Genomic DNA, 27,988 nt, shown 5'->3' with positions numbered 1-27,988 from the left:
AATACGATCTGCACATACTTTCTTCTCTTGTAGTTCAATTGTTCATTTTCGAAGAGAGGAAATAACTAACCTGATAATTAAAACAACTTTGTATCTTGTTGATTTTTTTTGCCCCCAGAGTAAACTGAAAATGATTTGGACCGACTAGCGCGGGTCCATTCTGTGAAACTCACATTGTTTGTGGTACTGTTGGCGGGCCTCATTAGGGGGTAAATTTGCTTTTTCTGTGTGGTTGCCAGTAACGATTTCTGTCTCTTACCGGAACTTGCCGTTTGGATTGTCTCCTTCCTAAACTGGCCAGTCTTAAACCGTTCAGACCATTAGTTATTTTTCCTGCTCTTCACTTTTTTTCTATTATCCTTAGGTTTTTTTTAAGTATTTAAAGCTGGGGATATTGGTGACTGAGATACTGCCTGGTTAGGGTTCGGCATTGTGCCCAAATTTGTTGGGCCTCTCAGGGCCTGAGTTCTCTATGCTTTAACAAATGAGCTACAGTTCTCAGGAGATCAGTGAAGCTTGTTTGTTGATCCTGTATTCTCATCCAGAGGAAGTAGTTCTTTGAGAATGTCTAAGGAAGGGTAAGTGAGTTTATTCTTTCTCCCTCATTTTTCTCAGCAGAGATGTTATAGTCATCTGAGTGAATTGGAAGATTAATAAGCAGTGCTACCAGTCAGAGTGGAGAAAGAAGGAGAGATTGAAATAAATTCAGCTGAAAGCTTACATTGTTAGTGGTTCACATGTAATATACTGTAAAGTTACTATTGCTATTTTGAAAAATAGTATTGATGATGGATAATCTTAATAGGAATTTAGTGAGTTTAAACACCTTGTTTACTTTGTGATAAACTCATTTTGTTTTTTGGTAGAAAGTATTTGTGAAGATTGAAAGCAGTCGGTGGTATCTTATCTAAGAGTTTTACAAAGAAATGAGGGAATTTTTAAAATAAATTGTACCTTCAGAAAATAATGTGAAAGATTGAGTAAAAACAGCCTGTGATTTTGTTTCCTTCTGGGCATTATACGCAAAAAATAATTTTTTTGAATGCCCTACTCTTTATAATGTAAAATAGTTTGGTGTTACTTTAAGATTGTTTTAACATTTCTCTTATGCTTCAGAGTCTGAATTGTTACTGATTTTCTTTTTGTGACCACTATAGTAGGTGACATGTAAGTTAATATCTGCATACTGTTGACTATCTCATTTCTAGCCTTCAAGCATGACTAGAGAGACATTCCCTTTGGTTAAATAGGACATAGATTTCTCAAAAAAAAAAATCTTCAAAAATACAAAATTTTGATTTTGTGGAAGCTCTTAATTTTTTTGTTTTTTCTTTTATTAGAAAATTTGAAGTAGTTTCAGAGCACCATGCTTATAATTTATTTTAATCTAATAATGTATTGATTATGAGCAAAATTAAATTTGTCTATTTTACTGCTATTTTTAAAACTCATTATTGGATAAAGGAAATAAATTATGGTAAAAATAATTGTTATTTTTCAACCACTCATCATATCACTAGAATTTTGAGCTTTCTTTAAATGTGAAAATTATGAAAGGATTACCTCTTCAGGTTTGTATGTTTTCTTAACTTCAACACTGGCTACAAATCTGCACTTGTTAAACAATTTTTATGATAAAAATTATCACGGACACTGATAAGGTTGTTAGTCTTGTACACATGGTTTATAAAGCTGGTTTATAGATTTAAGAAGGAATGTATTTCTAGGTGCTGTCAAAATTCTTGGGAAGTAATTAGTACTTATTTTTTCCTTATGCTAAAGCCTATGTTAGAATTGGTTAGTTAGAGATCTGTATACATTATAGGGGCTGAGATATTCTCTTAGGTTTATTTCTAGGGATCTGTAGGGCAATTACTGTACTGTCTTTTTTTTTTTTTTAATTTTTATTATTATTATTATTTTTATTTATTCATTTTAGAGAGGAGAGGGAGAGACAGACAGAGAGAGAGAGAGAGGAGAGACAGAGAGAAGGGGGGAGGAGCTGGAAGCATCAACTCCCATATGTGCCTTGACCAGGCAAGCCCAGGGTTTCGAACCGGCGACCTCAGCGTTTCCAGGTCGACACTTTATCCACTGCGCCACCACAGGTCAGGCTTACTGTACTGTCTTAATAGGTAATGAACCAAGTGCATTTTAAATGCATGGATCATGTAAATGAAATCAGTTAGCGTTTATTCTCCTTTGCTATCTTTAGAAATAAATGGGTAAATTTTGTATCTTGGGATGAAAATAATCCTTACATTTACAATTTTTGTGTATGTGATATTTTGACACATAATACAGTCAGTCTGTCATTTGATATCCATGAACTATTTACCTAATAGTAATAGGAAAAGATAATTATAAGAGTTAAGTCACCAAAAATTACACTTCCGCCTTATGTAAACATACAATAACCCAGACTGTGGTATTAGTATAAGGATAGACTTATCGATCATGCAACTTAATAGGGAGTTTGTAGACCTACACACACACACACACACACACACACACACACACACACACACACACACTCAATTGATTTTCAGCAATTAGGCCAAAGTAATTTTGGGGGGGAAGGTGACAAAAGACAGAGGGACAGACAGACCGGAAGGGAGAGAGATGAGAAGCATCAATTCTTCATTGCAGCACCTTAATTGTTCATTGTTTGCTTTCTCATATGTGCCTTGACAGCAGGGGTGGGGGGGGCTACAACAGAGTGAGTGACCCCTTGCTCAAGCCAGCAACGTCTGGGCTCAAGCCAGCAACCTTGCACTCAAGCTGGTAAGCCCTTGGTCAAGCCAGCAACCTTGGGGTTTTGAACCTGGGTCCTCCTCCGCATCCCAGTCCGATGCTCTGTCCAGTGCTCCACCACCTGGTCTGGCAAAACCCATATATTTCTTGTCAATCACACACACACACACACATACACACACACACACACACACACACACACAACCCCCACAACAACATAGGTATAATTTTCATTTATAACAGATGGCTGTTGTGTTGGCTGTTGTCATTTTTTCATTTGACTATCTAAGGGAAAAGCGGTCAGTGCCTTTGACTAAATAGTTAGGTATAGCATGTTTTAAAAATTCTTGCAATGTACCATTTGAAAATTGCTGAACTAGAATGACCAAAAGAAAAACACCGACCATGTGGAGCAACTGGAACTCTCATGCATTGCTGATGAGAATGCAAAACAGAAAACAGTTTTAGCAATCTCATTTAAAGTTAATTATGAACTTACCATATGGCCTAGTAATTCCATTTGTAGGTATTTACCCAAGAGAAATGAAAGCATGTGTTTACACAGATTTGTATGTGACTGTTCATAGCAATATTATTTATAATAGCCAGTGCTGGGAACAACCCACGATATCCAGTAACTGAATGGGTAAACAATTTGTGTTTTATTTACACAGTGAAATATGACTCAGGAGTAAAAGAATTAATTATGGTACATATAGAATATGAATGAATCTCAGAAATGTGCTAAGAGAAAGAGGCACAAACATCGGCTACATGATGTTTGATTCCATTTATGAGAAACCTGTAATGACAAACCATGGATCAGCGATAGCCTGGGGCAGGGGTTGAGTATTGCAAAAGGACATTAAGAAATGTTTTGGATTGATTGTGGAAATTGTTACATCAGTATATACAATTGCCAAACTCACAGAAGTTTACACTTAAAATGAATGAATTTTAAGTAAATCATATTTTAATAAATTTGGTGGGAAATAAAACTTGAAATCTCTTTAACTTATTTAACTTTTTGTTAAAGAAAGGTTATTGTTTATTCATAGTCAAGAGATTATATTTGGGGAAATATAAGTAGTATAGTATGAGTAATGCAGAAAAAAATGAACCTTCCTTTCAGTGTCATGATTGAACCCTTGTCCCCTACAGTTGTTAGAATGCCCTTTTATTGTCGTTGTTAGAATGCCCTTTCATTGTTGTTAGAATGCCTTTTATTACTGAGCTGCTGTCTTAGATAAGAGGCCAAATGCTTTTATTTTAAATTCTAAATTTTAACCTCCCTTTTTCACAATAGGCATAATCAGTAACTTGTTAATTAGTCCTAATGATAGCATGGATAATTGTATTTTCTTCTCTTATTTTTATTTTTTATTTTTGACAGACAGAGTCAGTGAGAGGGACAGATAGGGACAGACAGACAGGAAGGGAGAGAGATGAGAAGCATCAATGTTTCCTTGTGGCACCTTAGTTGCTCATTGATTGCTTTCTCATATGTGCCTTGACCCCGGGGCTACAGCAGAGTAAGTGACCCCATACTCGAGCCAGAGACCTTGGGCTCTAAGCCAGCGACCTTTGGGTTCAAGCCAGCAACCATGGGGTCATGCCTGTGATCCCATGCTGAAGCTGATGAGCCTGCGCTCAAGCCAGCGACTTCTGGATTTCGAACCTGGGTCCTCTGCATCCCAGGCTGACGGTCTATCCACTGCACCACCACTTGTTAAGGCTCTTCTCTATTTTTATCCCACAGAGTTCAACTTTGATATTTTGCTGCCTTTTCAAGTTATCCTCTCTACACTGGTCTTTACTTTAAAAAATGGGGTTGAAAAGTAAAAAAGAATTTATAGAAAAAGAGGAAAAAAGGGATTCGAAAAAGATCTGTGTTTAATTAGACTGAAGTTTTAGAATAATATATTTATTTTCAGAATTATTGATATTTCTGGTTTCTCTCTTAATTGTGTAATTTTCTTAGTTTGTTAAGTCCTCTTTTATTTCCCACCATCCTGCTCTTATTACTACAGTTTCTTCATTTGAGAAAGAAGGTGAAGGGAATTTTAATGTCTCTTAAACATTTTTAAAATGAATTTCCTTAAAGTTTGCTTTGAAATCTTTGATGAGAAGATGCGTGTTCACTACTCTTAATACTTTGTCACTTTTAAGATACACATATTTTCACATTTAAACATATCTGAAATTAGGCTGCATCTACCAGTATAACACTGAGAATTAAGTTGAGTTCTTGCACAGAGGATTTAATTTCTTTCAGTCATTTAGAGGGGCAGTAATAACCAAACTGGTCATGTAAATTCAGACCACAAACCTACATAACTTCCTGTTCAGATTCTCAGGGGGAATTTTTTCCCCTCCTTGGACTCAGTACCAAGGCTGAGATGTACAGATTTCCTTTGATACTTCTTACATGTTATAGATTTATCCTCTTATTATGGATATAGCCCTTTGATATCCTAGCTTTGAGTCTGAATTTTCTTGGGCATCCTTCCCCTTCCCTACTTCTTAATAGCATATAGTGTGGGTGAATTTTATAATTGATGGCATCCTAAATTTTAATCTTTAACTTTGTAACGTCCGTGGCTCCATATTTACGTACTAGAAAGCCCGGCGGTCATACGAAATGACCGCTGTTCTAGATATTATAAATTGTAATTAAAATGATTTGTGCAAAGCTGTCTGCTAATTCAAACTGAATTACCCAGGGCAGGCGGCAAGGACGCCCCTTTGCTTACTGCCCCACGGGGTTTCCCCCTTCTACTTGCTTAATTGCTTAAAGTAGAGTGCAATGAAGGAAACCACTGGCGGTACATTTCTTAAGAGTCACCGCTAGCTCAATAAATAAAGGTGATTTAAATAATAAAATGTTAATTCACATGTCAAAGATCTCTTTGTACACAACATTTCTTGTGTAGATCTTTCCATCATTTTTAAGCTCGCCTTGCAGAGGACCATCAATTATTTTTAATTTTACGTCCGTTCTTTCACAAACTCTTGAACAGGCAACATAAAGTTGACCGTGTCCAAATGCAGGCTCAGGTAAAAAAAATGCCAGCACGCTTAAGCGTTTGGCCCTGAGACTTATTGATGGTCATAGCAAAGGCAAGTTTTACAGGAAATTGTCTACGTCTCAATTGAAACGGCAACTCTGTTTGAGATGGAGCCAAATCAATTCTTGGAATGACATGTATTTCACCTTTAGAGGAGCCAAAGACTTAGCTATTATGACATTATTTTTCAATTGGAGAACCTCTAGTCTTGTACCATTGCAAAGACCCCCTTCTGGTGTTAAGATTTCTTAACAGCATAATAATTGCTCCAATCTTTAACCTCAATTTGTGAGGTGGCATGCCAGAAGGCGGGACTATTTGAATGCTGTGGCAACTTCACCCCATTGGCTAGTACAGTTACACAAGCAACCAATAAGCTATCGGCGACAGACACTTAAGCCGCATATAATAAAGATTTTCACTGGTACTTCTTTATGTAGAATATTTAAGGAGAAAAATGAACATTATGATTAATTTATGTTTTATTTGAGAAATGATAATATGCTTGTTGTTCAGACTTTTAAAGCACAGACTGCTGTTTCTCCTGGCACAATCTGGTAAACAAAAAATATATTCTTCCTGAGGATTTTCCTTAGAGGAAATATTAAGACAAATTAGCAAGCAGTTACTGGCTAGAATTTATGAAAACAAAACTAATGCTAAAATATTTGATTTATAATCTAGTTCAAAATTTCTTGTTATATCTATATATTCATGGCATTTTTTTTTTCATACCTTTTTTTTTTTTTCCCCAAGACAGAGAAAGGGATAGACAGGAACAGAGAGATGAGAAACATCAATCATTAGTTTTTCATTGCTTATTGCGACACCTTAGTTGTTCATTGATTGCTTTCTCTCATGTGCCTTGACCGCGGGCCTTCAGCAAACCAAGTAACCCCTTGCTCAAGCCAGCAACCTTGGGTACAAGCTGGTGAGCTTTTGCTCAAACCAGATGAGCCCGTGCTCAAGCTAGCGACCTTGGAGTCTCAAACCTGGGTCGTCTGCATCCCAGTCCAACGCTCTATCCACTGCGCCACCGCCCGGTCAGGCTATTCATAGCATTTGAAATTAAAATTTTTAGGAATTCACTCATAAATTATGAAGTCTTTATCTATATTTTTTAGATTACTAAGCATATTTTTTTTACTGAAGGTTGGAGACACAGAGGCAGACTAAGGCCCTGCCATTAAGTTTTAAAAATAACCACTTAATTGAAATAACAGTTCATATACTATTTAATTCCCCTTTTTATTTTTTATTTTTTTTAAATTCCCCTTTTTAAAGTGTATATTTAGTGCTTTTAGTATATTCAGAGTTGTGCAACAACACTGTTAACTTTAGAGTATTTTTATTACCCCGAAAAGATACTCTGTACTCATTAACAAAAATTCCCCATAGCCTCTGGCAAGCACTAACCACTATTATCTTTTTAGTTTAATTTTTAATTCAGTTAAATATCGTTTGCTTTTTACAAGGCCCTATGCTAGGTGTTGGAGTTCTTTGAATATTTGGATATTCTAAATGAAAGTTACTGCAGGCACAGATATTTATATCTGTCCTATACTTAGCATTTTTTCCTAAATTAGTTTTCTAATTTTCATTTCTCATTATTTTTCTATTTCCTTTCAAGAGAATCTCTAATTTATTCCCTAGGCCAGCCATTTTCACCATTTTTCATCTCATGGTACACATAAACTAATTACTAAAATTCTGGGACACAAAAAATATTCTATATTTTTGCCAATCTGACAAAAAAAATAGGTATAATTTTGATTCATTCACACTGGATGACTATATACGTAGTTGTGTTGGCTGTTGCCATTTCTTTATTTGACAATCTAAGGGAGAAGAGGTCAGTGCCCCTACGTACTCAGGTATAGGATGTGTTAAAATTTCTTGCATCCCACCACTGTGTCTCTTACAGCATACCAGTTGAAAACTGCTCTAGGCTGATCTGTATTTCTTATTATTTTGTATACTTTAACAATAACTTGAATTCTTTCTTTCAAGATAGCTTTATTATCACAAATATTTTGTTCTGATGCGTAGAAAAGAGAAGTATTAAATATTATAGTTATATAGCATTAGCCAGTTTTATGCAGTGCCTGGCTTCACATTTTATGATCCAGTAAAGAATATGAGAACTACCTGTGGTGGTGCAGTGGATAAAGTGTCAACTTGGAACACTGAGGTTACCAGTTCAAAACCCTGGGCTTACCTCGTCAAGGCAGGTATGGGAATTGACGCTTCCTGCTCCTCCCCCCTCCTCTTCAAAATGAATAAAGTCTTAAAAAAATCATTTAAAAAAAGAATACGAATGGCCCTGGCCGGTTGGCTCAGCGGTAGAGCATCGGCCTAGCGTGCGGAGGACCCGGGTTCGATTCCCGGCCAGGGCACATAGGAGAAGCGCCCATTTGCTTCTCCACCCCTCCGCCGCGCCTTCCTCTCTGTCTCTCTCTTCCCCTCCCGCAGCCAAGGCTCCATTGGAGCAAAGATGGCCCCGGGCGCTGGGGATGGCTCTGTGGCCTCTGCCCCAGGCGCTAGAGTGGCTCTGGTCGCAACATGGCGACACCCAGGATGGGCAGAGCATCGCCCCCTGGTGGGCAGAGCGTCGCCCCCTGGTGGGCGTGCTGGGTGGATCCCGGTCGGGCGCATGCGGGAGTCTGTCTGACTGTCTCTCCCTGTTTCCAGCTTCAGAAAAATGCAAAAAAAAAAAAAAAAAAAAAAAAGAATACGAGAATTACGTACATATTTATGTATATGACAAAATCTAGGAAGTGCCAAAATAAAGGATTTTACATATTCAGACCTCTAACACAGATTACAACTTTATAGAATTTAATTGTTGATATCTCTTTAATTAGATAGAAAAGTAATCTGAAACCAGAAGCATTGCTTTTATATAGTTCTGTGGCACAGCCAGAATAGATTTGTTTGTTTTTGTTTTTGTTTTTAGTGAGAGAGAGAGACAGAGAGAGGGACTGATGGGGACAGACAGGAAGGGAGAGAGATGAGAAGCATCAAATCTCCGTTGCAATACCTTAGTTGTTCGTTGATTGCTACCTCATATGTGTCTTGACTGGGAAGCTCCAGTGGAGCTAGTGACCCCTTGCTCAAGACAGTGAGCTTGGGCTTGAAGCCAGTGACCTTGGGCTTCGAGCCAGTGACCTTTGGGCTCAAGCAGTGACCATGGGCTCATATCTATGATCCCAGTTCAAGCCAGTGACACTGTGCTCAAGCTGGTGAGCCCATGCTCAAGACAGTGACCTTGGGGTTTTGAACCTGGGTTCCCTGTGTCTCAAGCCACCACTTTATTCACTGTACCACCACCTGGTCAGGCCAGATAGTTTCTTGAAGAAATCACTTGAGATTGCTGGGTCTTGAAAAATAAGATAGCGATAACTGAGGAAGACATTTCAAGAATAGGGGAGAGCATAAACAAAGCCTCAACGTCCATTTAGGAAATAGGTAGTTCATTTTGACTATTAGAGCAAAAGGTGCATGATGTGGAGAATAAGATAAAACTGGTTTTAGAAAGATGAGGAAAGGCCTTGAAGTCTTTCACAAATCACAAAAAATTGTAATTTATTAGTTGGTAAGGTAACGAGGAATGTCTAAATGTTACTACGTAGGAGTGCAACATGGATGGAACTGTGCTTTCGGACAGTGCTTCTCAGGCTACGGTGAAGAACCAGGGTTGTTTTTTTTCTTTCCTAATGTCCAATTTGAGATCAGTATACTTGTTAAATGTAGTAAAAATGAAATACTAGAAAATGAAATGTCTACTTTTTTATTAAACAAAATTTTTCTGTCAAGTTGTTATAAAAGTTTTTATACTTGCAGTTTCTGTATATACCATGTATGTCATGGATTAGTTAACAGCTGTTCACAGACCAGCATTGGCCTGTGGGCCACACTTGGAGTTGCACTACTTCAAAGCAATTAATTTGTCATTGGAGTGTAGGCAGAGCAATTGGGAGATTATTGCTGAAGTTGATGAGTTAATGCGGACCTGGACAGGTTGTTAGCAGTGTAGACTGAATGAGAGATCTGAATCCAGAGATGTTTGGAAATTTAAATCAAGGCACATGAATGATTGAGATGAGGTGGATTTAAGGGGGAGGAAAGAGTAAAAAAGATATTAACTAGGTTTTTTGGTCTCAGTGGAAAAATAGAGTGCCAGTAGCAATAATAGGAACCAGTTTGGGGTTAGATTTTCAACAAAAATTTACATTATAACATTTTTCTATTAAGTTACACACACATACACAGAGAGATACATCATTTGGTACATAATCTCAATTTGCACTCTCAAAAAAAGCACTTGTAATTATTTCTTTTCTTTGATTGTAACAAACTTTGAGTATATACTTACTCAAACTGATAACCGAAACATACCCAAGAAGATTTTATACTTGTATCCTTAGTCTCATTTGGTGTTGCAGTAACTGCTGTTGGGCGCTTGGCCAGGAAATTGTGACTCCTAGGCAGTAGGAGGGGTTAGGGATAAAGTTCACCATTGCCAAAGAAATTCTATTCCAAATGGATTTGTGTGGAGCAACAGTGATATCCAATGACAAGTTAAATTAGACACAGAAGTTTTTTTCTCCAACACAGTCCCAGAAGATACATGCTGTTGAGGGCTTGGTTTAGACTAAAAAGGCTTTTTTGCAGTTAGGTTAAAATCATAAAAACAGTTATACCAGAGACTTGAAGAAGAATTTTGTTATGTGACTTCAAGAACTAGTTGACTCAGATAGTTTCATATTTTGCAAAACGGCAACCAGTGACAGATGAGGTAATGCTGCTTTGAATTATGAGTTAAATCTCAAAACCATTCAGTTTGCTATTTACAAAATTTCAAATTTAGTAAATTGCATGTTTATGGTCCTTAAGTATGAGAATATTAAGTCCCTTTTCTTAATTCACATTATATTAATAGTCTCATTTTTTTATGGTTAATTTGTTTATTTGCATAGAATTTCTTCAGATTTCATGCCTTACTACAGTGGGGTGTGATAGTAAAAGCTGTTACATTTGTCTTTTGTGTTGAAGTTTGTGCCTAGTGTTATAGTGTTCCTGTGTCTGTCTGCTAAAATTGTTTCTCTTTTTAAATGCTCAGATCTGTATCTTGCAAATGACTTAATGTGTATGTAGGAATTTCTGGCTGGTAATTGTGTTTTAAGGTTGGATGCTATAGTTCAGTCATGCTTCTTAGGGTGATGACTTTGTATTTTATATAAAACAAGCTTTGGAAAGTTAACTTCACAAATTATTCACACTCAAAGATAGAGACAGAGTATGTTTCACTAGTTAATAATTTAAAGAAATGACAAGTAAACTGGCATCTACAAAGATACAGTCAAGGTCCTGGAGCCAATAGACATTTTTGGATTCCCCAAGGCAGGTATCGTTTTGTTTTAAATGTGTGGTGGAATAGTGAGCCAGCCTTCTAATTGATATAGTACCTAATACTTTCTTTTGTTATAATAGTAAAGAATAATCATTAGTTTGAGGCCAAGAGTTTAGTTTTTCTTGAAGATTGTATCCTGGAGACATGCTATTTCTGGCTCAAGGCAGTTCTCTGCTGAAGTCAGTGCATACTTGCTACATTTGGATGTTTATTACCGTAAATTTTAGCATATATATTATTGTAGTTATATATAATGCAGCTGTTCCATTTTGTCATTATAGCTTTTCTCATCCACTTTAGATATTTGCATATGAATTGCCCCCTCCCTCCCAGGAAAGTTGAGAATATATGTGAGGCTTTTATTTTGGTTTCATAATAGGAATGTGAATTAGAAGGGGAGATAGGAATGTTTGTTTCTGTTTTAAGTTCAGGAATTGCTTCTGTGGGAGAGGGTACTTATTTTGAGTGAAAATGAAAAGATAAAGGATAATATTGTGGGATATTTGAAACCATGTCAACAGAATAAACTTCCAAGATCAGACAAAATCGGGAGCTTTCAGGGTGGTATGCCCGTAGACTCATTCTTCTATCAGAATCAAAGCTGTTTCTTTTATTTGGCCCTACACATCTCTCCTGGATTGTATCACAAGAAAGAAAAATCTTTCCAGTCCTTCCTGCCTGAATTCCCACAGAATATTTTTGGCATGTCAGCTGTTTGGGCTCTGAGCAAGGAGTTGATCCAGTTGGCCCCCTAGCCTGAACTGAAAGTGTGTTTCAAAAGCCTAAGCTTCAGTGGTAACATTGTTTCCAGAGTTAGAAACATTACTTTGTGTCTTTTACCCCTGTTGTGACTTCAGAAGGATTTATGTAACTGGGAAAAAAATGATAACAAAGTAGATACTCTTAAAATGCAGGGGGAGGTTTGGTGAAGTGCTAGAAGGGTTATGGTGATGTATTTGGGATAGTGGTATGTTTAAAAGAAGTTTTGGGTGCGTGTCATTTAATCTTCAATTCCTGTATCTTTCAGCTATCCACCACTCCAGCAATTTTCAACTGGTGTGCCACAAGAATTTTTAAAACATACTATACCTGACTGTTTAGTCAGGGGCACTGATGTCTTTTTCCTTAGTCAAATTAAACAAACAAACAAAAAACCCTGGCCAGATAGCTCAGTTGGTTGGAGTGTACTCCTGAAATGCAGAGATTGCAGCACAGGTAACCCCTTGCTCATGCCAGTGACCATAAACCAGTGACCCTATGCTCATCCGGAGACCCAGGAGTTTCAAACCTGGGTCTTCCACATCCCAGTCCGATGCTCTATCCACTGCTTCACTGCCTGGTCAGGCTTCCTGCCTCTTAGGGGGAAAAAAAAAAGTGGCAGTAGCTGTCCAGTGTGAGTGTGTCAGAATTACACCTTTTTTTCGTCAGATTGGCAAAAAAAAAATTTTTTTTGGTGTACCACAGAATTTTAGTACTTCATGTATGCCATGAGATGAAAAAGGTTGAAAATCACTGTACTACTCTTTTCTTACTATTTCTCCATTGTTGAACCAAGACAAGGTAAATGTTGATTTTCAGGAAGACTAGGTATTTTTAGGGAAAGAAACTATAAATATTTTATATAACATTTCTCAGGAACTAGGGTTTTTTTTTTTGTTTTTTTTAAAGAATGTGTGTCCTCAAGGAGCTCACAGTTTTATAAATTTTTATTTATTTTTTATTTATTCATTTTAGAGTGGAGAGGGAGAGAGAGAGAGAGAGAGAGGAGAGACAGAGAGAGAGAAGTGGGGGAGGAGCAGGAAGCATCAACTCCCATATGTGCCTTGACCAGGCAAGCCCAGGGTTTCGAACCGGCAACCTCAGCATTTCCAGGTCGACGCTTTATCCACTGCGCCACCACAGGTCAGGCAGGAACTAGGGGTTTTATAGAGCTAATCTAGTGTACATACATAGCACACTGTGAGATAAGTAATGATTTTTATGTTTTCAGAAAACATCTGTGTTCAAGGGCCATCTGATTTTAAGTTCTTGGTTAAAGTATTTTTATTGATTTTAGAGAGACAGGTCGGTGGGGGAGGGGAGAGAAAGAGAGAGAGAAGCATTCAGTTTGTTGTTCCACTTATTTGTGCATTCATTCATTGCTTTCCATATGTGTCCTGACTGTGGATTGAACCCACGGCCTTGGTGGTTTGGGAGAATGCTCTAACCGACTAACAAAGTATTTTTAAGCTAATATTTGATTATTTGTCTGCATTTAACATTGGCACCTAAATTCTGAGATGAGAGGAAACATTTTCTATTAAAATTTAAAGCAGTGCCCTGGCCAGAGAACTCAGTTGATTGGAGCATCATCTTGGAACATGGAGATTGCCAGTTTGATTCCCTAGTCAGGGCAGTTTGATGTTTCTCTCTTTCTGTCTCTCTCTCTTTCTCTGAAAATAAATAAGTAAATAAAGCAGTAATATATGTGTTGGTGAAGAGATATTTTTTTTTCTGAAGTGAGAAGTGGGGAGGCAGAAAGACTCCCGCATGCGCCTGACTGAGATCCACCCAGCAAACCCACTAGGGGGCAATGCTCTGCACATCTGAGGCATTGCTTCGTTACAACCGGAGCCATTCTAGTGCCTGAGGCAGAGACCATGGAGCCATCCTCATTGCTTGGGCCAACTTTGCTCCAGTAGAGCTTTGGCTGTGGGAGGGGAAGAGAGAGAGAGAAAGGAGAGGGTGAAGGGTGGAGAAGCAGATGGGCACTTTTCCTGTATGCCCTGACCGGAAATTGAACCTGGGACTTCCACATGCCAGGCCAACGCTCTTCCACTGAGCCAGCTGGCCAGGGCCAAGAGATTTTTTTTTTTGTATTTTTCTGAAGCTGGAAACGGGGGGAGACAGTCAGACAGACTCCTGCATGCGCCCGACCGGGATCCACCTCGCACGCCCACCAGGGAGCGATGCTCTGCCCCTCTGGGGCGTCGCTCTGCCACGACCAGAGCCACTCTAGCGCCTGGGGCAGAGGCCAAGGAGCCATCCCCAGCCCCCGGGCCATCTTTGCTCCAATGGAGCCTCGCTGCGGGAGGGGAAGAGAGAGACAGAGAGGAAGGAGAGGGGGAGGGGTGGAGAAGCAGATGGGCGCTTCTCCTGTGTGCCCTGGCCAGGAATCGAACCCGGGACTTCTGCATGCCAGGCTGTCGCTCTACCACTGAGCCAACCGGCCAGGGCCCCAAGAGATTTTTTTTAAAAAGTCAATACCTAGATCAGTGGTTTCCAAACTCTAGTTAAAATATGTAACATTCATTCCTGTATATACTTATTTATAAATTATACTACTGTCCTTATTTATATATAGTAGAAAACATATACAAATTAGACATTTTTGTTTATTAATTTTTTTAGTGAGTGAGAGACAGGGATAGACAGACAGGGAGAGAGATGAGAAACATCAACTCATAGTTGCACCACATTAGTTGTTCACTGATTACTTTCTCATATGTGTCCTAAGTGGGGGCTTCCAGCCGAGCCAATGACCCCTTGCTGAAGCCAGTGACCTTTGGTCTCAAACCAGTGACAGCCCTGGCCGGTTGGCTCAGCGGTAGAGCGTCGGCCTAGCGTGCGGAGGACCCGGGTTCGATTCCCAGCCAGGGCACACAGGAGAAGTGCCCATTTGCTTCTCCACCCCTCCGCCACGCCTTCCTCTCTGTCTCTCTCTTCCCCTCCCGCAGCCAAGGCTCCATTGGAGCAAAGATGGCCCGGGCGCTGGGGATGGCTCTGTGGCCTCTGCCTCAGGTGCTAGAGTGGCTCTGGTCGCAACATGGCGACGCCCAGGATGGGCAGAGCATCGCCCCCTGGTGGGCAGAGCGTCGCCCCCTGGTGGGCATGCCGGGTGGATCCCGGTCGGGTGCATGCGGGAGTCTGTCTGACTGTCTCTCCCTGTTTCTAGCTTCAGAAAAAAAAATGCAAAAGAAGAAAAAAATTAAGAAACAAAACAAAACAAAACAAAAAAAACCCAGTGACCATGGGGTTATATCTATGATCCCAGACTCAAGCCAGTGACCTCAGGGTTGGACCCTGGGTCCTTAGTGTCCCAGGCTGACTCTTGATCCACTGCACCACCGCCTGGTCAGACCAAATTAGACATTTTTAAGTGATGAAATAAATATAAGATCTAATATTTTCTTTTTGCACTCCAGTAGAGTGTTCTGCATCTGCTGGTGCAGTTACTCCTCATTGAACACTATTGACCTACCTACATCATTAATGGGGGAGGCCAACCCAGGCATCTGTATTTTTAACAGGTTTTTTAGGTGATTTAAAGCATTCTCATTTCTCACAGTTACTTATGAAATAAAAAGGTTGGTCATAATAAAGCATTAAATAATAAAGCTTTCAGTAATTTTGGTCACGAAGCCTGGGTTCAGATGAAAAGAATATACTTATTTTTAGAAATGATTAAAACTTACCCCAAAACGCCATCATGATGTAATGATCAACCATACTATTATATTTTTAGTTTTTCCTGTCTTCATCATGATCTTTCTGAAATTTGAATTTCATTTCTTCAAAATCTGATAATTTGTTCTTACCTGTCAGATAAAATCCATGCTCCCATAGCATGCAGAATATTCTTGATTTTGATCCCTGTTAACTTTTTTGGCTTCATAGATTTTATTGCCCCTTCCCTCCACACCTGTTCCTTTATAAAAACTTCTTTTGCAAAAACAAAAGCAAAACTTAAGAAAAACTCCTCAGCTCCAACCACAATAAATGTTTTGTAGTTCATTATAAACCTTGTCCTTGCTTAGTTATTCTGCCTGGCTTGCCTTTCTTGCTTTATTCTAATGGAAAACTTCTACTCATAGTTTAAGATTCAGCTCACACATCTCTTCTGGGCTCTAAACAACTGGTGCCCTCTCTTACATAATATTTTATAGCATTTATTGAATCATTATAATTATTTGCTTATAAGTCCCTCTTCTGCTAGGCAGAATTTCTCAAGGGTAGAAATTTTAAGCTAAAACAGAAGTTTTGGCTCTGGCTGGTACTGCAGTGGATAGAGTGTTGTCCCAGAGTGCCTAGGTTGCCAGTTCAATCCCGGTTTGCTGCCTGGATCCTGAGGCTGCCGGCTTGATCCAGAGGGTGCCAGCTCAACCCTGAGGTTACTGGTTTGAGCCCCAAGAAGCGATCAGTTGGTGCACAACTAAGTGGAACAACAAGTTGATGCGTCTCTCTCTCAGAAAACAAACAAAGAGGCCCTGGCTGGTTGGCTCAGTGGTTCTGGTGTATGGATATCCTGGGTTCAGTGCCTGGTCAGGGTACACAGAAGTGACCATCTGCTTCTCTACTCATCCTCCTCTCCTCTCTATCTCTCTCTTCCCCTTCCATAGCCAGTTGGCTTGGTTGGAGCAAGTTGGCCCTGGGAACTGAGGATGGCTCCATGGCCTCGCCTTAGGTGCTAAAATATTGTAGCTTGGTTGCCAAGCAATGGAGCAACATTCTCATATGGGCAGAGCATTGCCTCCTAGGGGGCTTGCTGGGTGGATCCTGGTCAGGGCATTCCCACTTCTCAATTAAGAAGAATTAAAAAACAAAGAAAAACCAAACCAAAACAAGACAAAACACAAAATAGAAGTTCCATGAGAGCAAGTATTCTTGTTCACTGCCACATCCTAGTTCCTAGCATGTAGTAGGCATTCATTAAGTATTTGTTGAATGAAGCTTTATTTATGTCTTTAATATCTGGCAATCTGGTAGGCTTAAGAACCTTTGTTTATTAAATAAACTATAAATGAATGAGTGAATGAATTATTAAAATCTCTGAAATAAACTTATTTTTATGAGATATTTTGAAAAAGAAAAGCAGTTCTCTGAAGTTTTGACTACATGGCATTATGGTTAATAATAAAACAAATTAAGAGCCTGACCTGTGGTGGCGCAGTGGATAAAGCGTCGACCTGGAAATGCTGAGGTCGCCGGTTCAAAACCCTGGGCTTGCCTGGTCAAGGCACATATGGGAGTTGATGCTTCCTGCTCCTCCCCCTTCTCTCTCTCTGTCTCTCTCTTCTCTCCCTCTCTCTCTCCTTTCTAAAATGAATAAATAAATAAAATAAATAAAATTTAAAAAAAAATTAAGAAAATTCACATATTTTCATATAATGTCTGATTTAAGGTATAAGGAAGGTTTGAATCATTTTATTATGACTTTTTATATTGGTATTTAAATAAGAATTAAAAATGTAGCTAAAAATTCTGTTAATTTTTTTGTTTCAGTGTTAATCGAGATATCATTTTTTACTCCTTTTTTAGGGTGTTTGTGAATCGAAGTTTAGCCATGGAGAAAATAAAGTGTTTTGGTTTTGATATGGATTATACACTTGCTGGTAAGTAGCACTTTTTGATTGCTTAAAATTGCTTTAGATATATTATAGTGGTCCACAGTAGTGCAATTCAGTAAGTTGATTAGGTGTCAGAGGGTCTAATTATCAAGCTGCTTTTGTTGAGATTTGTGAGTATTGAGAGTAACTAGGTATCCTTGACATTTAGTTTGTATAGATAAGTAGAACAAGTACTAAATTATTTTAGAGACCTTGGTAAGAAATAATGGTGAAATAATATATTTGTGTATACTGTAGCTTTTATTTTATTAAGCTGTTCTTTAAGGATGTGATTTTGTATCTCTTACTCTACCATAAGTAAACTATTTTGGTTTTTTTTAGATTTTATTTACTGATTTTTTTGAGAGGATAGAGAGGGAAAAGGAAGGGGGAGGAGTGGGCAGCAATAGCTCACAGATGCTTCTCATATGTGCCTTGACCAGGCAAGCACAGGGCTTTGAACCAGGGACTTCAGCATTCCAGGTCAATGCCCTATCCACTGCGCCACCATAGTCAGCAAGGTAAACGTTTTATCAGTAAAAAATTTTAATGTTATCTTTAAGACAAATGGAAAATGTGTTCAGTTTTCATTAACATGATTGTGCACATACTATGGAAAGAAAGACTTTTTAAAAACTAGAGCTATTAGCTTTGTTCAGTCTTAGATACATCTTAAACACTAACAATGCTGTTTCAATTCATTAGTCAATAGTTGCAACATCTATTCAGAACTTAAAAAGTTTTTATTAAAATATTTGCAATCTGGTACAAATAGTAATGAAAATGTCATTTAAGAAGTAGTAGGGATGAGAGAGTTGAGCGTGTGTGCATTTAATGGATGTGCCATGTACATGTGCATAGCTGTGACACTCAAAAGAATTGGCATTTTCTCTAAAACATTGTTTTTAAATACACAAAAATCTTTAAATTGTATAAAGTTACTTATTTTCAGGAAACTTATATAATAGTATTAGAAAACTGATTTGTGTTTCAAATCTCAATTTGATGTTCAATTTAGACTACAAATATAAATAATAATAATGTGCAAAAATGAATAGATACAGTTTATAGGTACTACTTGCCACATAGATGTGGCCATGATATATACCAGTGGTAGTCAACCTGGTCCCTACTGCCCACTAGTGGGCCTTCCAGCTTTCATGGTGGGCTGTAGCCGAGCAACCAAAGTATAAATAAAAAGATAGATTTAACTATAGTAAGTTCTATAAAGATTAATTCTGCCAAACTTAGCGAAAATCCGACATAAAGTACTTGGTAAGTAATTATTATTATATGCCTTAACTTGCTATAACTCTGCTTTAAAATTTTATAAAGCAAAGTTACTTCCCTACTTTATAAATCACCATTACTATTAGAAAATTTTACTACTAACAGAGATACAAAAGTGGGAGGTAGGTATAAAAAGGTTAACTACCCTTGATATGTACCAAACAAATTATGTATTAAATATATACACTGGGCCCTAGCTGGTTGGCTCATTGGTAGAGTGTTGGCCCGGTATATGGATGTCCCAGGTTTGATTCCCGGTCAGGGCACACGGGAAAAGCGACCCTGTGCTTCTCCACCCTTTTTCTCTCCCTTCTCTCTCTCTCTCTCTCTCTCTCTCTCTCTCTCTTCCCCTCCCACAGCCAAGGCTCCACTGGAGCAATTTGGCCTGGTCACTGAGGATGGCACCATGACCTCACCTCAAGCGCTAAAATGGCTCCAGTTGCAACAGAGCAACAGCCCCAGATGGGCAGAGCATCACCCCCTAGTGGGCTTGCTGGGTGGATCCCTGTCAGGCACATGCAAGAGTCTGTCTCTCTGCCTCCCCACTTCTCACTTCAGAAAAATACAACAACAACAACAAAATATATATATAAAACTGCTCACAAAAATCAGGGTATCAGGGACCATGCAGATACTTCAGTACTTTCAGCCTTTCGTATCGTACATTTTCACCAATGAAATAAAAGTTGGTTTTACATCTCATTTACATAGTTGAACAACTTTTTTTAACTTGTCGTTTGCTTTTCTGATGTTCTTGTTTAGTAAAAAAAATCAAATGCGCCTGGCCTGTGGTGGCACAGTGGATAAACCTTTGGCCTGGAATGCCAAGGTTGCCGGTTCGAAACCCTGGGCTTCCCTGGTCAAGGCACATACCGCAGGCAAGCAATGAACAACTAGCCTGAAATAACTATGAGTTGTTACTTCCCATTCCATGCTGCCCTTTTTCTCCTGTCTCTGTAAAATCAATAAAGTATTTAAAAAAAAAAAATCAAATGCTTTTTTAAAATCTCTTCATATTCATTTTGAAATATCCCCTGATTTCTGTGAGCAGTAGATATACACTGAATTGAATTTTTTTTTTGTTCCATCCATACTGTTTTTTTGGCTTTTTGTTCCCTTAAAGTTGTTTTTGCAACATTTTGATTTTCCTGATTGAACACAGGCACTTTTGGGGACACTTGTGAGAAAGCAGGTAGAAGCACTGTACTTTCTCAGTGTAGGTCTTTCTGTCCTAATTGGGAGAAAAAGCCTACAATTTCTCTTCTTTCTAGGATTTTAGCTTTCTGGGGAAATGAATGGCAAGGTAACTGAAAGAGATATTATCTAAGCAGAAATAGAAATTAATTGGGTCAAAATGGGACAAACTTTCCCCCCCACTGGTTATTAAGACATTCTTATTGAAATAGTTTAATAAAAATTTATTGAAAACTTGTAATGTGCCCAACATATTTTGTTACTGAGCATTGAAATAATTATATATTCTCACAGTATAATGAAAAAATGAATTCTCTTATTTAGTGAAAAAGTCACTGAATCGTAACCTCTAAAGTTTAAAAATAGCTCATGGTTTCTTTTTATTTGCTTTTTTTTGTGCCCCCTTTCATATTTTTTTCTCTTGTCCACTTCATATTTTAATAATTACTTTTAGTCCATACTTTAATGTACTTTGCTTATAGGTATTTATAGTAGTAGTGATTATTACTATTTATTAAGTGCTTATTATAGGCCACACTGTTTTAAGTGTTTTACATAGATTATTTAATACATGGATCACCTCATTTATGTCACTAATTTAATATTTACAAAAACCCTATAAGGACGATGCTATTATTATATCCATTTTGCAGATGACACTTAAGACATTAAGGACTTTGTCAAGGACATTTAGTTATGATATTAGTTGAAGTAAGATTCAAATCTAAGCATACATGTATATAATAAGTTTAAACTATCATTTGAATAATGACAGTTTATAGTGAGATAATTTCAAAGTAATAAGCTCCTCCTCTTAAACAAACCAGGACTTAACTACTCAAATGGGCAAAGCACTTTAAAATAGTCCTTTTGAGAGACTCTACATTATTCCAACAATTTCATGTTGGGTGAAAAACGTTGTTACTCTTGTGGTATCGCCTCCACTTCATAAAGCATACAGGAAAACAAGTTTATTGACTTAATACCCTCACCTCTTTTCCAGAATGATATTCATTAAATTTATCTGTGAATAAATTGGTTATTTAAAAAGCAAACTGTACTCTTACTGCTAAGGCTTGTTCCTCAGAAAACTGCCATGAAGTACACAGACAAGACTAAAAGAACTGTTTTTGTGTTTTTTAAACACTGAGTATTTGGGATAAATATTTGTGGAGTAAATGTAATAGACTCACAGGATAAATTCTTAGAAAGGGTCTATATTTTTTTGAAGCATTCTCTGAGACATTTGTTTTCTCTGTATAATCCTTGGTACATCATTCCTTCCTTCAGAGCAATTTGTGTCACTGGCAACTTTTGTTTACTTGCCTATCTCCCCATCGGCCTATGAGTTTCTCAAGGGCAATGCCTTTCTTTTTCACATTTATATCTATTTTATGTACTCTCTGAAGCCTGGCATATAGTAGGTGCCCAGTAAATATTTATTGAATGAACAGTTTGGGTGCCTAAGTTTTAATATCTCAGTTTAAGAATCAATCATGGGGTCCTGGCCAGCAGGTCAGTGGATAGAGCTTTGGCCCAGTGTATGGATGTCTTGGGTTTGATTCCCATTGAGGGCATACAAGACAAGCGACCATCTTCTTCTCTTCCCGTCCCTCTCCCCCTTCTTTCTCTCTTTCCCTCCCACAGCCAGTGGCTCGATTGGTTCCATTGTTGGCCCCTGGTGCTGAGGATAGCTCAGTGTGTCAGCCTCTGGTGCTAAAAATAGCTCACCTGATTTCAAGCATTAGCCCCAGACAGGGGTTGCAAGTAGATCCTGTTTGAGTGCATGCAAAAGGTCTGTCTCACTATCTTCCCCCCCACACACACACACAAAAGACTCAATCATGATACTTTATGTAGTATACACTAATTATTCAAGTGAAACACTTTTAAATACGAACTTTTTACATTTTAATAAACATTTTTGAGGAATAAGTTACAATGAAGCCACATGCATTTAGAATTCAACAGAGTGGATACACTTATGTAATCACCACCTCAATAAAGGATGTTTCCATCTTTCACAAAAGTGCCCTTATGGCCTCCTGGAAGTCAGTTCTCTCTTCTAATCCCCTTTATTTCAGGGCTTTTTCTTTTTTACTATTAATTTTACCTTTTCTAGAATGTCATATAAATGGAATCTCACAGTATGTTCTCTGTGTCTGGCTTCCTTTGCTCAGCATAATGTTTTTGTGATTCATTCATGTTGTGTCTATTAATAAATAGTTTTTTTTTTACTCCTAACACTTGAAAACTTTTTATTTTGAAATAATTTTTAGATCTACAGAAGAGTTGCAAAAATAATAGAGTTTACCTTTCTCCTTCCTAATGGTAACATCTTATTTGACCATAGTTGACCATAGTACAATTGTAAAAGGTAAGAAATAGGTTGAAGTATTATATATGTTGGGGAAGAATACCACTGAAATGATGTGCCCTTCTCATGAGCATGATACTAGTATGCATAATTTTTTCTTTTTTAAATTACTGATTTTTAGAGAGAGAGAGAGGGGAAGGGAGAGAGACATCAGTTTGCTTTTTCTTTCAATTATGCATTCATTGGTTGATTCTCGTATGTCTTTTTTTTGTGGCAGACAGAGAGAGTCAGAGAGGAGGGATAGATAAGGACAAACAGGAAGGGAGAGAGATGAGAAACATTAATTCTTTGTTGTGGTTCCTTAGTTGTTTATTGATTGATTTCTCATATGTGCCTTGATGGGGGGTGGGGGGTGGGGAGAGGGTTACAGCAGACTCAGTGACTCCTTGCTTGAGCCAGTGACCTTGGGCTCAAGCTGGTGAGCCTTGCTCAAACCAGATAAGCCCGCGCTCAAGCTGGCAATCTCAGGGTCTTGAACCTGGGTCCTCCACATCTCAATTTGATGCTCTATCCACTGTGCCACCGCCTGGTCAGGCCTTGTATGTGTCTTTATTGGGGATTGAACCCACAACCTTGGCATATCAGGACGACACTCTAACCAACTGAGCTACTTGGTCAGGACCAGGGTTGTATTTATTTATTTGTTTGTTTGTTTATTTATTTTTATTAAGGTATAATTAACAAAATTTTAAGATATTTAAAGTTTAGCTCTGGTGGGTGGATCATTTGGTTGGAGCGTCATTCTGATAATGCCAAAGTTGTGGGCTCAATCTCTGGTCAGGGCACATACAGGAATCAACAAATAAAAGTAACTAAGTGGAACAATAGATTGTATTTATTATTAGTAATATTAACCATTCAACATTATAAAATTACCTTCTTTCTTTTTAAACTTTCCCTTTTTTGGAGGGGTACCCAAATTGTTTGGGTATACCACAATATGTTTATCTGTTGATGGACATTTGGGTTGTTTTCAGTTTCGGGCTGTTATGAATAAAACTACTATGAACATTGGTGTACAGGTCTTTCTGTGGATGTTTATTATTATTTCTTCTGGGTAAATACCTAAGAGTAAAATTGCTAGATTGTAGGTCTTCCTTATAGGAAACTAATGCTTTTTCAAAGTAGTAAAACCATTTTAAATTCTCACCAGCAAGCATGAAAATTCTAGTTACTCTACTCCTTACCAATACTTGATATTATCAGGTCTTTGAGTTTATCCATTCTAGTGGGTATGTAGTGTTGTCTTGTGATTTTACTTTGTATTTTCTTGATAACTAGTGATATTTATAATCTCCACGTACTTATTAGCTATTTATATATATATATATTTTTAAATGCCTATTCAAATGCCCATTTTTAAATTGGGTTGTCTTTTTGTGTGTGTGTATTTTTCTGAAGTGAGAAGCGGGGAAGCAGAGAGACAGACTCCGGCATGCACCTGACCGGGATACACCCTGGATGCTCACTAGGGGCAATGCTCTGCCCATCTGGGGTGTTGCAACGGAGCCATTCAAGCACCTGAGGCAGAGGCCATGGAGCCATCCCCAGAGCCCAGCCCAACTTTGCTCCAATCTATATATCTTTATATCTTATTTTATTTAAAACATTTTTTTGAAATGAAAAAAAAATTTTTTTGCCCTGGCCCAGTGGCTCAGTTGATTAGAACATCACCTGATACACCAAGATTGTTGGTTCTATCCCTGGTTAGGGCACATATACGAATTAACCAATGAATGCATAAATAAGTGGAACAACAAATCAATGTCTCTCTCTCCCTTTCTCTCCTCCCTCTCCCCCTCTCCCCTTTTCTTCTCTTTCTCCTCTTCCCCTTTCTTCTCTTTCCCCCTTTTCACTGTATGGCCAGTGGTTGCAGCTGTTGTGGCTATGCACATGCAGGTTCCCATTGGATTCGGACAGATGGTAAGGAAACGGTGGAGCCAAAAAAATGGTGGGCTATTCCTTTATTAAAGTCTCTCACCGGCTAACGAGCACTACACAGGGAGAACATTTCCCTTTCACTCAGGACTCCCAAAGCCACTGACACATTCTCTGGTTCCACAACCAGGAGAATCTTCTCCAGTTCCTCTTAAAATCAAAGGCCCCACCAGTCTCAGCGGAGCTCGTGAAAGCCCCTCAGCTCTGGTTCCCCATCTGCACACCTTCTCTCTCTCTGCACAAACTGGCTTCTTCTTCAGCACTCTGCATTCTTTCCGCTCTCTCACTCTGCAAACATGGCTTCTCTCTCTCTTTTTCAAAACCTTCTGGGCCCTGACCGGTTTGCTCAGTGGTAGAGCGTCAGCCTGGCGTGCAGGAGTCCAGGGCACACAGGAGAAGCGCCCATCTGCTTCTCCACCCCTCCCTCTCTCCTTCCTCTCTGTCTCTCTCTTCCTCTCCCGCAACCGAGGCTACATTGGAGCAAAGTGCTGGGGAGGGCTGCATGGCCTCTGCCTTGGGCGCTAGAATGGCTCTGGTCAAGGAGGAGCAACGCCCCGGATGGGTGAAGCATCGCCCCTTGGTGGGCATCCCGGTCAGGCGCATGCGGGAGTCTGTCTGACTGCCTTCCCGTTTCCAGCTTCAGAAAAATACAAAAAAAAAAAACCCCCCAAAAAACCTTCTGGCACAAAAACCTCTCATCCAACAAACATCAGCAAAACAATGGCCCTTCCCAAGCAGGAAGGTAATTTGCAATTTCATAGACCTACATACACCTGGCACTGCCCAGCCCCCAATGCAAATTATAAGGGAGCAAACATAAAAATCATATTTTATAAACTTATTTGACCAACATTCCCCCTTTCTCTTCCATCTTCTCTCTCTCCCACTCCCTCCATCTCTCCCACTCCCCTTCTTCTCTTCCCCTTTACCCTCCATCTCCCACTTCGCTCTCTCCTTTCCCCTCTCTCCTCCCCCCTCTCTCCTCTCCCTTTTCTCCTCCCTCCTTCTCTCCTTCCCTTTGTCTCCCTACTTCTCTCTCTAAAATCAATGAAAAAATATAAATTAAAAAAATTTTTTTGACTTATTGCTCTAAGTAAAACCATATTGAATAGAGATGCTGAGAATGACCTCTTTGTCATGTTCTTAATCTTAAAGAATGTTCAGTTTTTCACTATAAAGTATGCTGTTGTAGGTTTTTGTTCCGTTGAGAAAGTTCCATTTTAGTTTTCTAGGAGTTTAATTTTTAACATGAACGGGTGCTGAATTTCAGTTTTTTAAATGTATTGATTTTAGAGAAAGAGGAAAGGGAAAAAGAAACATCAATTTGTTGTTTCACTTATTTATGTGCTCATTGGTTGATTCTTCTGTGTCCTAATAGGTTCAAACCTGCAACCTTGACATGTTGGGACAGTGCCGTAAGCAACTGAGCTACCTGGCCAGAGCCTGGGTGCTTAATTTCATCAAATACTTTCTATCCCTCTATTGATGGTCATGTTTTTTTGTTTAGTTTAGTGGGTTTTTTTGTTGTTTGTTAAAAGGGTGAATTGCATATTTAATAGAATTAACTATTGAAGCCACCTGAACCAGGAGTTATTTTTGTGGGAAGATTTAAAATTATACATGCAACTTTTAAACATAAATATAGGGCTAACCTGACTTGTGGTGGTGCAGTGGATAAAGCATCGACCTGGAATGCTGAGGTCGCCAGTTCAAAACCCCAGGCTTGCCTGGTCAAGGCAGGTATGAGGAGCAACTATGAGTTGATTCTTACTGCTCTTCTCCCACTCCTCTCTCTTTTTCTCTTTCTTTTTCTCTCTTTCCCTCTCTAAAACCAATAAATAAAATTAAAAAATTATATAAGGCTAGCCTGTTTCTATTTCTTCTTGTATTTGTTTTGATAATTTGTATTTATTTCATCTATCTAGGTAGAAGTTTTTTCAATTTTATTAATCCCCCCTACCAAAGAACCTTTTGCTGTAGTGAATGCAAGAGAATGTGGGAGTTTTAAATTTATAGCTAATTTTAAAGTAATTATAAGTATGAAGTTACAGCCTGCTTTTATGAAAATTGATAACTACAAAAAAGTAATTACTTAACAAAATGAATATAATAAGGTAATATCCAAATATATACTTTAGACACCATTTTCTTTTATTTGGTTTATTTTTTATTAGGTTTAGGCAGTAACATTTTTGTTTAATTATAATTTTTAAATTTATGATTGTTTTCCTTCTGTATTCTAACTCTCAGCACCATTAACATTATTTCTTAGGTTGTTAACTGACTGTTGGGCAAATGAGTTTATAAAATATGACTTTTTTAGTTTGCTCACTTTTATTGTTAAAAATGGTGCTGGGCAGCGCCAGGTATGTAATCTGTGAAATTGCTAATTACCTTCCTGCTTGGGAAGGACCATTGTTATGCTAATTTTTGCTGAAGGAGAGGTTTTTGTGCCAGAAAAATTTTAAAAAGAAAGAAGAGGAAGGAGGAGAAAGAGAAGCCAAGATGGCAGGGAAAGAGAGAGTAGCCAATTTTGCAGAATAAGAAGCCATGTTGGCAGATGGAGAACCAGAGGTGAGGGACTTTGGGACTGGTGAGGCCTTTGATTCTAGGAGGAACTGGATAATGTGTCAGTAGCTTTGTGAGCTCTGAATGAAGAGGGAAGTTTTTTCCCTGTGTGTTTGCTTATCGGCTGGTGTGAGTCTTGAATAAAGGAATGGCTATTTTTTGACCCCACTATTTTTTTTTACCGTCTTCCCAAATTCAATGAGAAACCTGCATGTGAATGTCAACGACAGCAGTGACTGCTGGCCATACACTGTCTTTTCTTCAAGTGTTTTTGGAAAATGCCAATTTTCTGTGCAGAATGAAATGTGGCATAATGCATTTTTAAAAATTTTTTTCCTGTCTATTTTGACTTTAGAGTTTGGTAATTGAGGGAAGAAATAGTGTCTTATTTTTTATGTTACCTTATTATATATTATGTGCTTCATAAATAGTAGTTGTTACAACAAATAGGTACTTTCTTTGCATAGAATTATTCCTAACACAGAGAAGACATTCAATAAGCACTTGACTTTTTTTTTTATTAGGGGAAGAAATAACCCAGTAAGTGTTTATTTTATCTGAAATGAAATGAGTAGACATGCTGTGAAACTGCTATCCAGAATAATCTGTGAATTGGCTATTCTGGCAAACAATATTTTGCATGTAATGGCGCTACTCTTTACAGCACAGATGGATTACAATAGTGTTTAGAGTTACGATGTAGTGAAATTGATAATGAGCCTAGTATTGATGCTTCTGAAGTGTGTGGATAGGACATTTCAACTGGCAGTCATGTTTTGAATGGTACATTTATTGAAAGAAGGCGGTTATTGGCTTAGGGCTTTTACTGTAAACTGTTGTGAACCAGTGTGACTCATAATTTTGCATGTCTCAGGTGGGAAAGGTGGAGGATTAGAAAATAAATAACAGAAAGAAAAAGGATGGGATCAGGAGGTCTTATGGTGGCTGATGGCCTACCAAAGCCTCTGCACTCCCAAAAGCTTTATTTTTATAGTGCAAAACAAAGTCCTTAGCAAGTCAA

The 27,988-nt window shown here is 38.4% G+C and overlaps 1 protein-coding gene across 10 annotated transcripts in view; it reads left to right on the top strand.

Annotated features, from left to right (window-relative positions):
• NT5C2 (5'-nucleotidase, cytosolic II) overlaps nucleotides 1-27,988 on the top strand; it is a 188,926-nt gene that overhangs the window by 127,966 nt on the left and 32,972 nt on the right. For 9 of the 10 annotated variants that reach the window (XM_066238390.1, XM_066238394.1, XM_066238393.1 and 6 more), the window contains one exon: nucleotides 17,533-17,606. In XM_066238390.1, the coding sequence (XP_066094487.1) occupies nucleotides 17,533-17,606 (74 nt within the window). Of the gene's footprint in view, nucleotides 1-347; nucleotides 579-17,532; nucleotides 17,607-27,988 lie in introns of those variants that run through there. The other variant, XM_066238396.1, reaches the window with a different exon arrangement.

This window comes from Saccopteryx bilineata, chromosome 7 (assembly GCF_036850765.1).
Source record: "Saccopteryx bilineata isolate mSacBil1 chromosome 7, mSacBil1_pri_phased_curated, whole genome shotgun sequence".
In the NCBI taxonomy this organism is placed as follows: Eukaryota; Metazoa; Chordata; class Mammalia; order Chiroptera; family Emballonuridae; genus Saccopteryx; species Saccopteryx bilineata.
The sequence above is the reverse complement of the archived record's forward strand: the minus strand, read 5'-3'. Positions and strand labels throughout refer to the sequence as shown.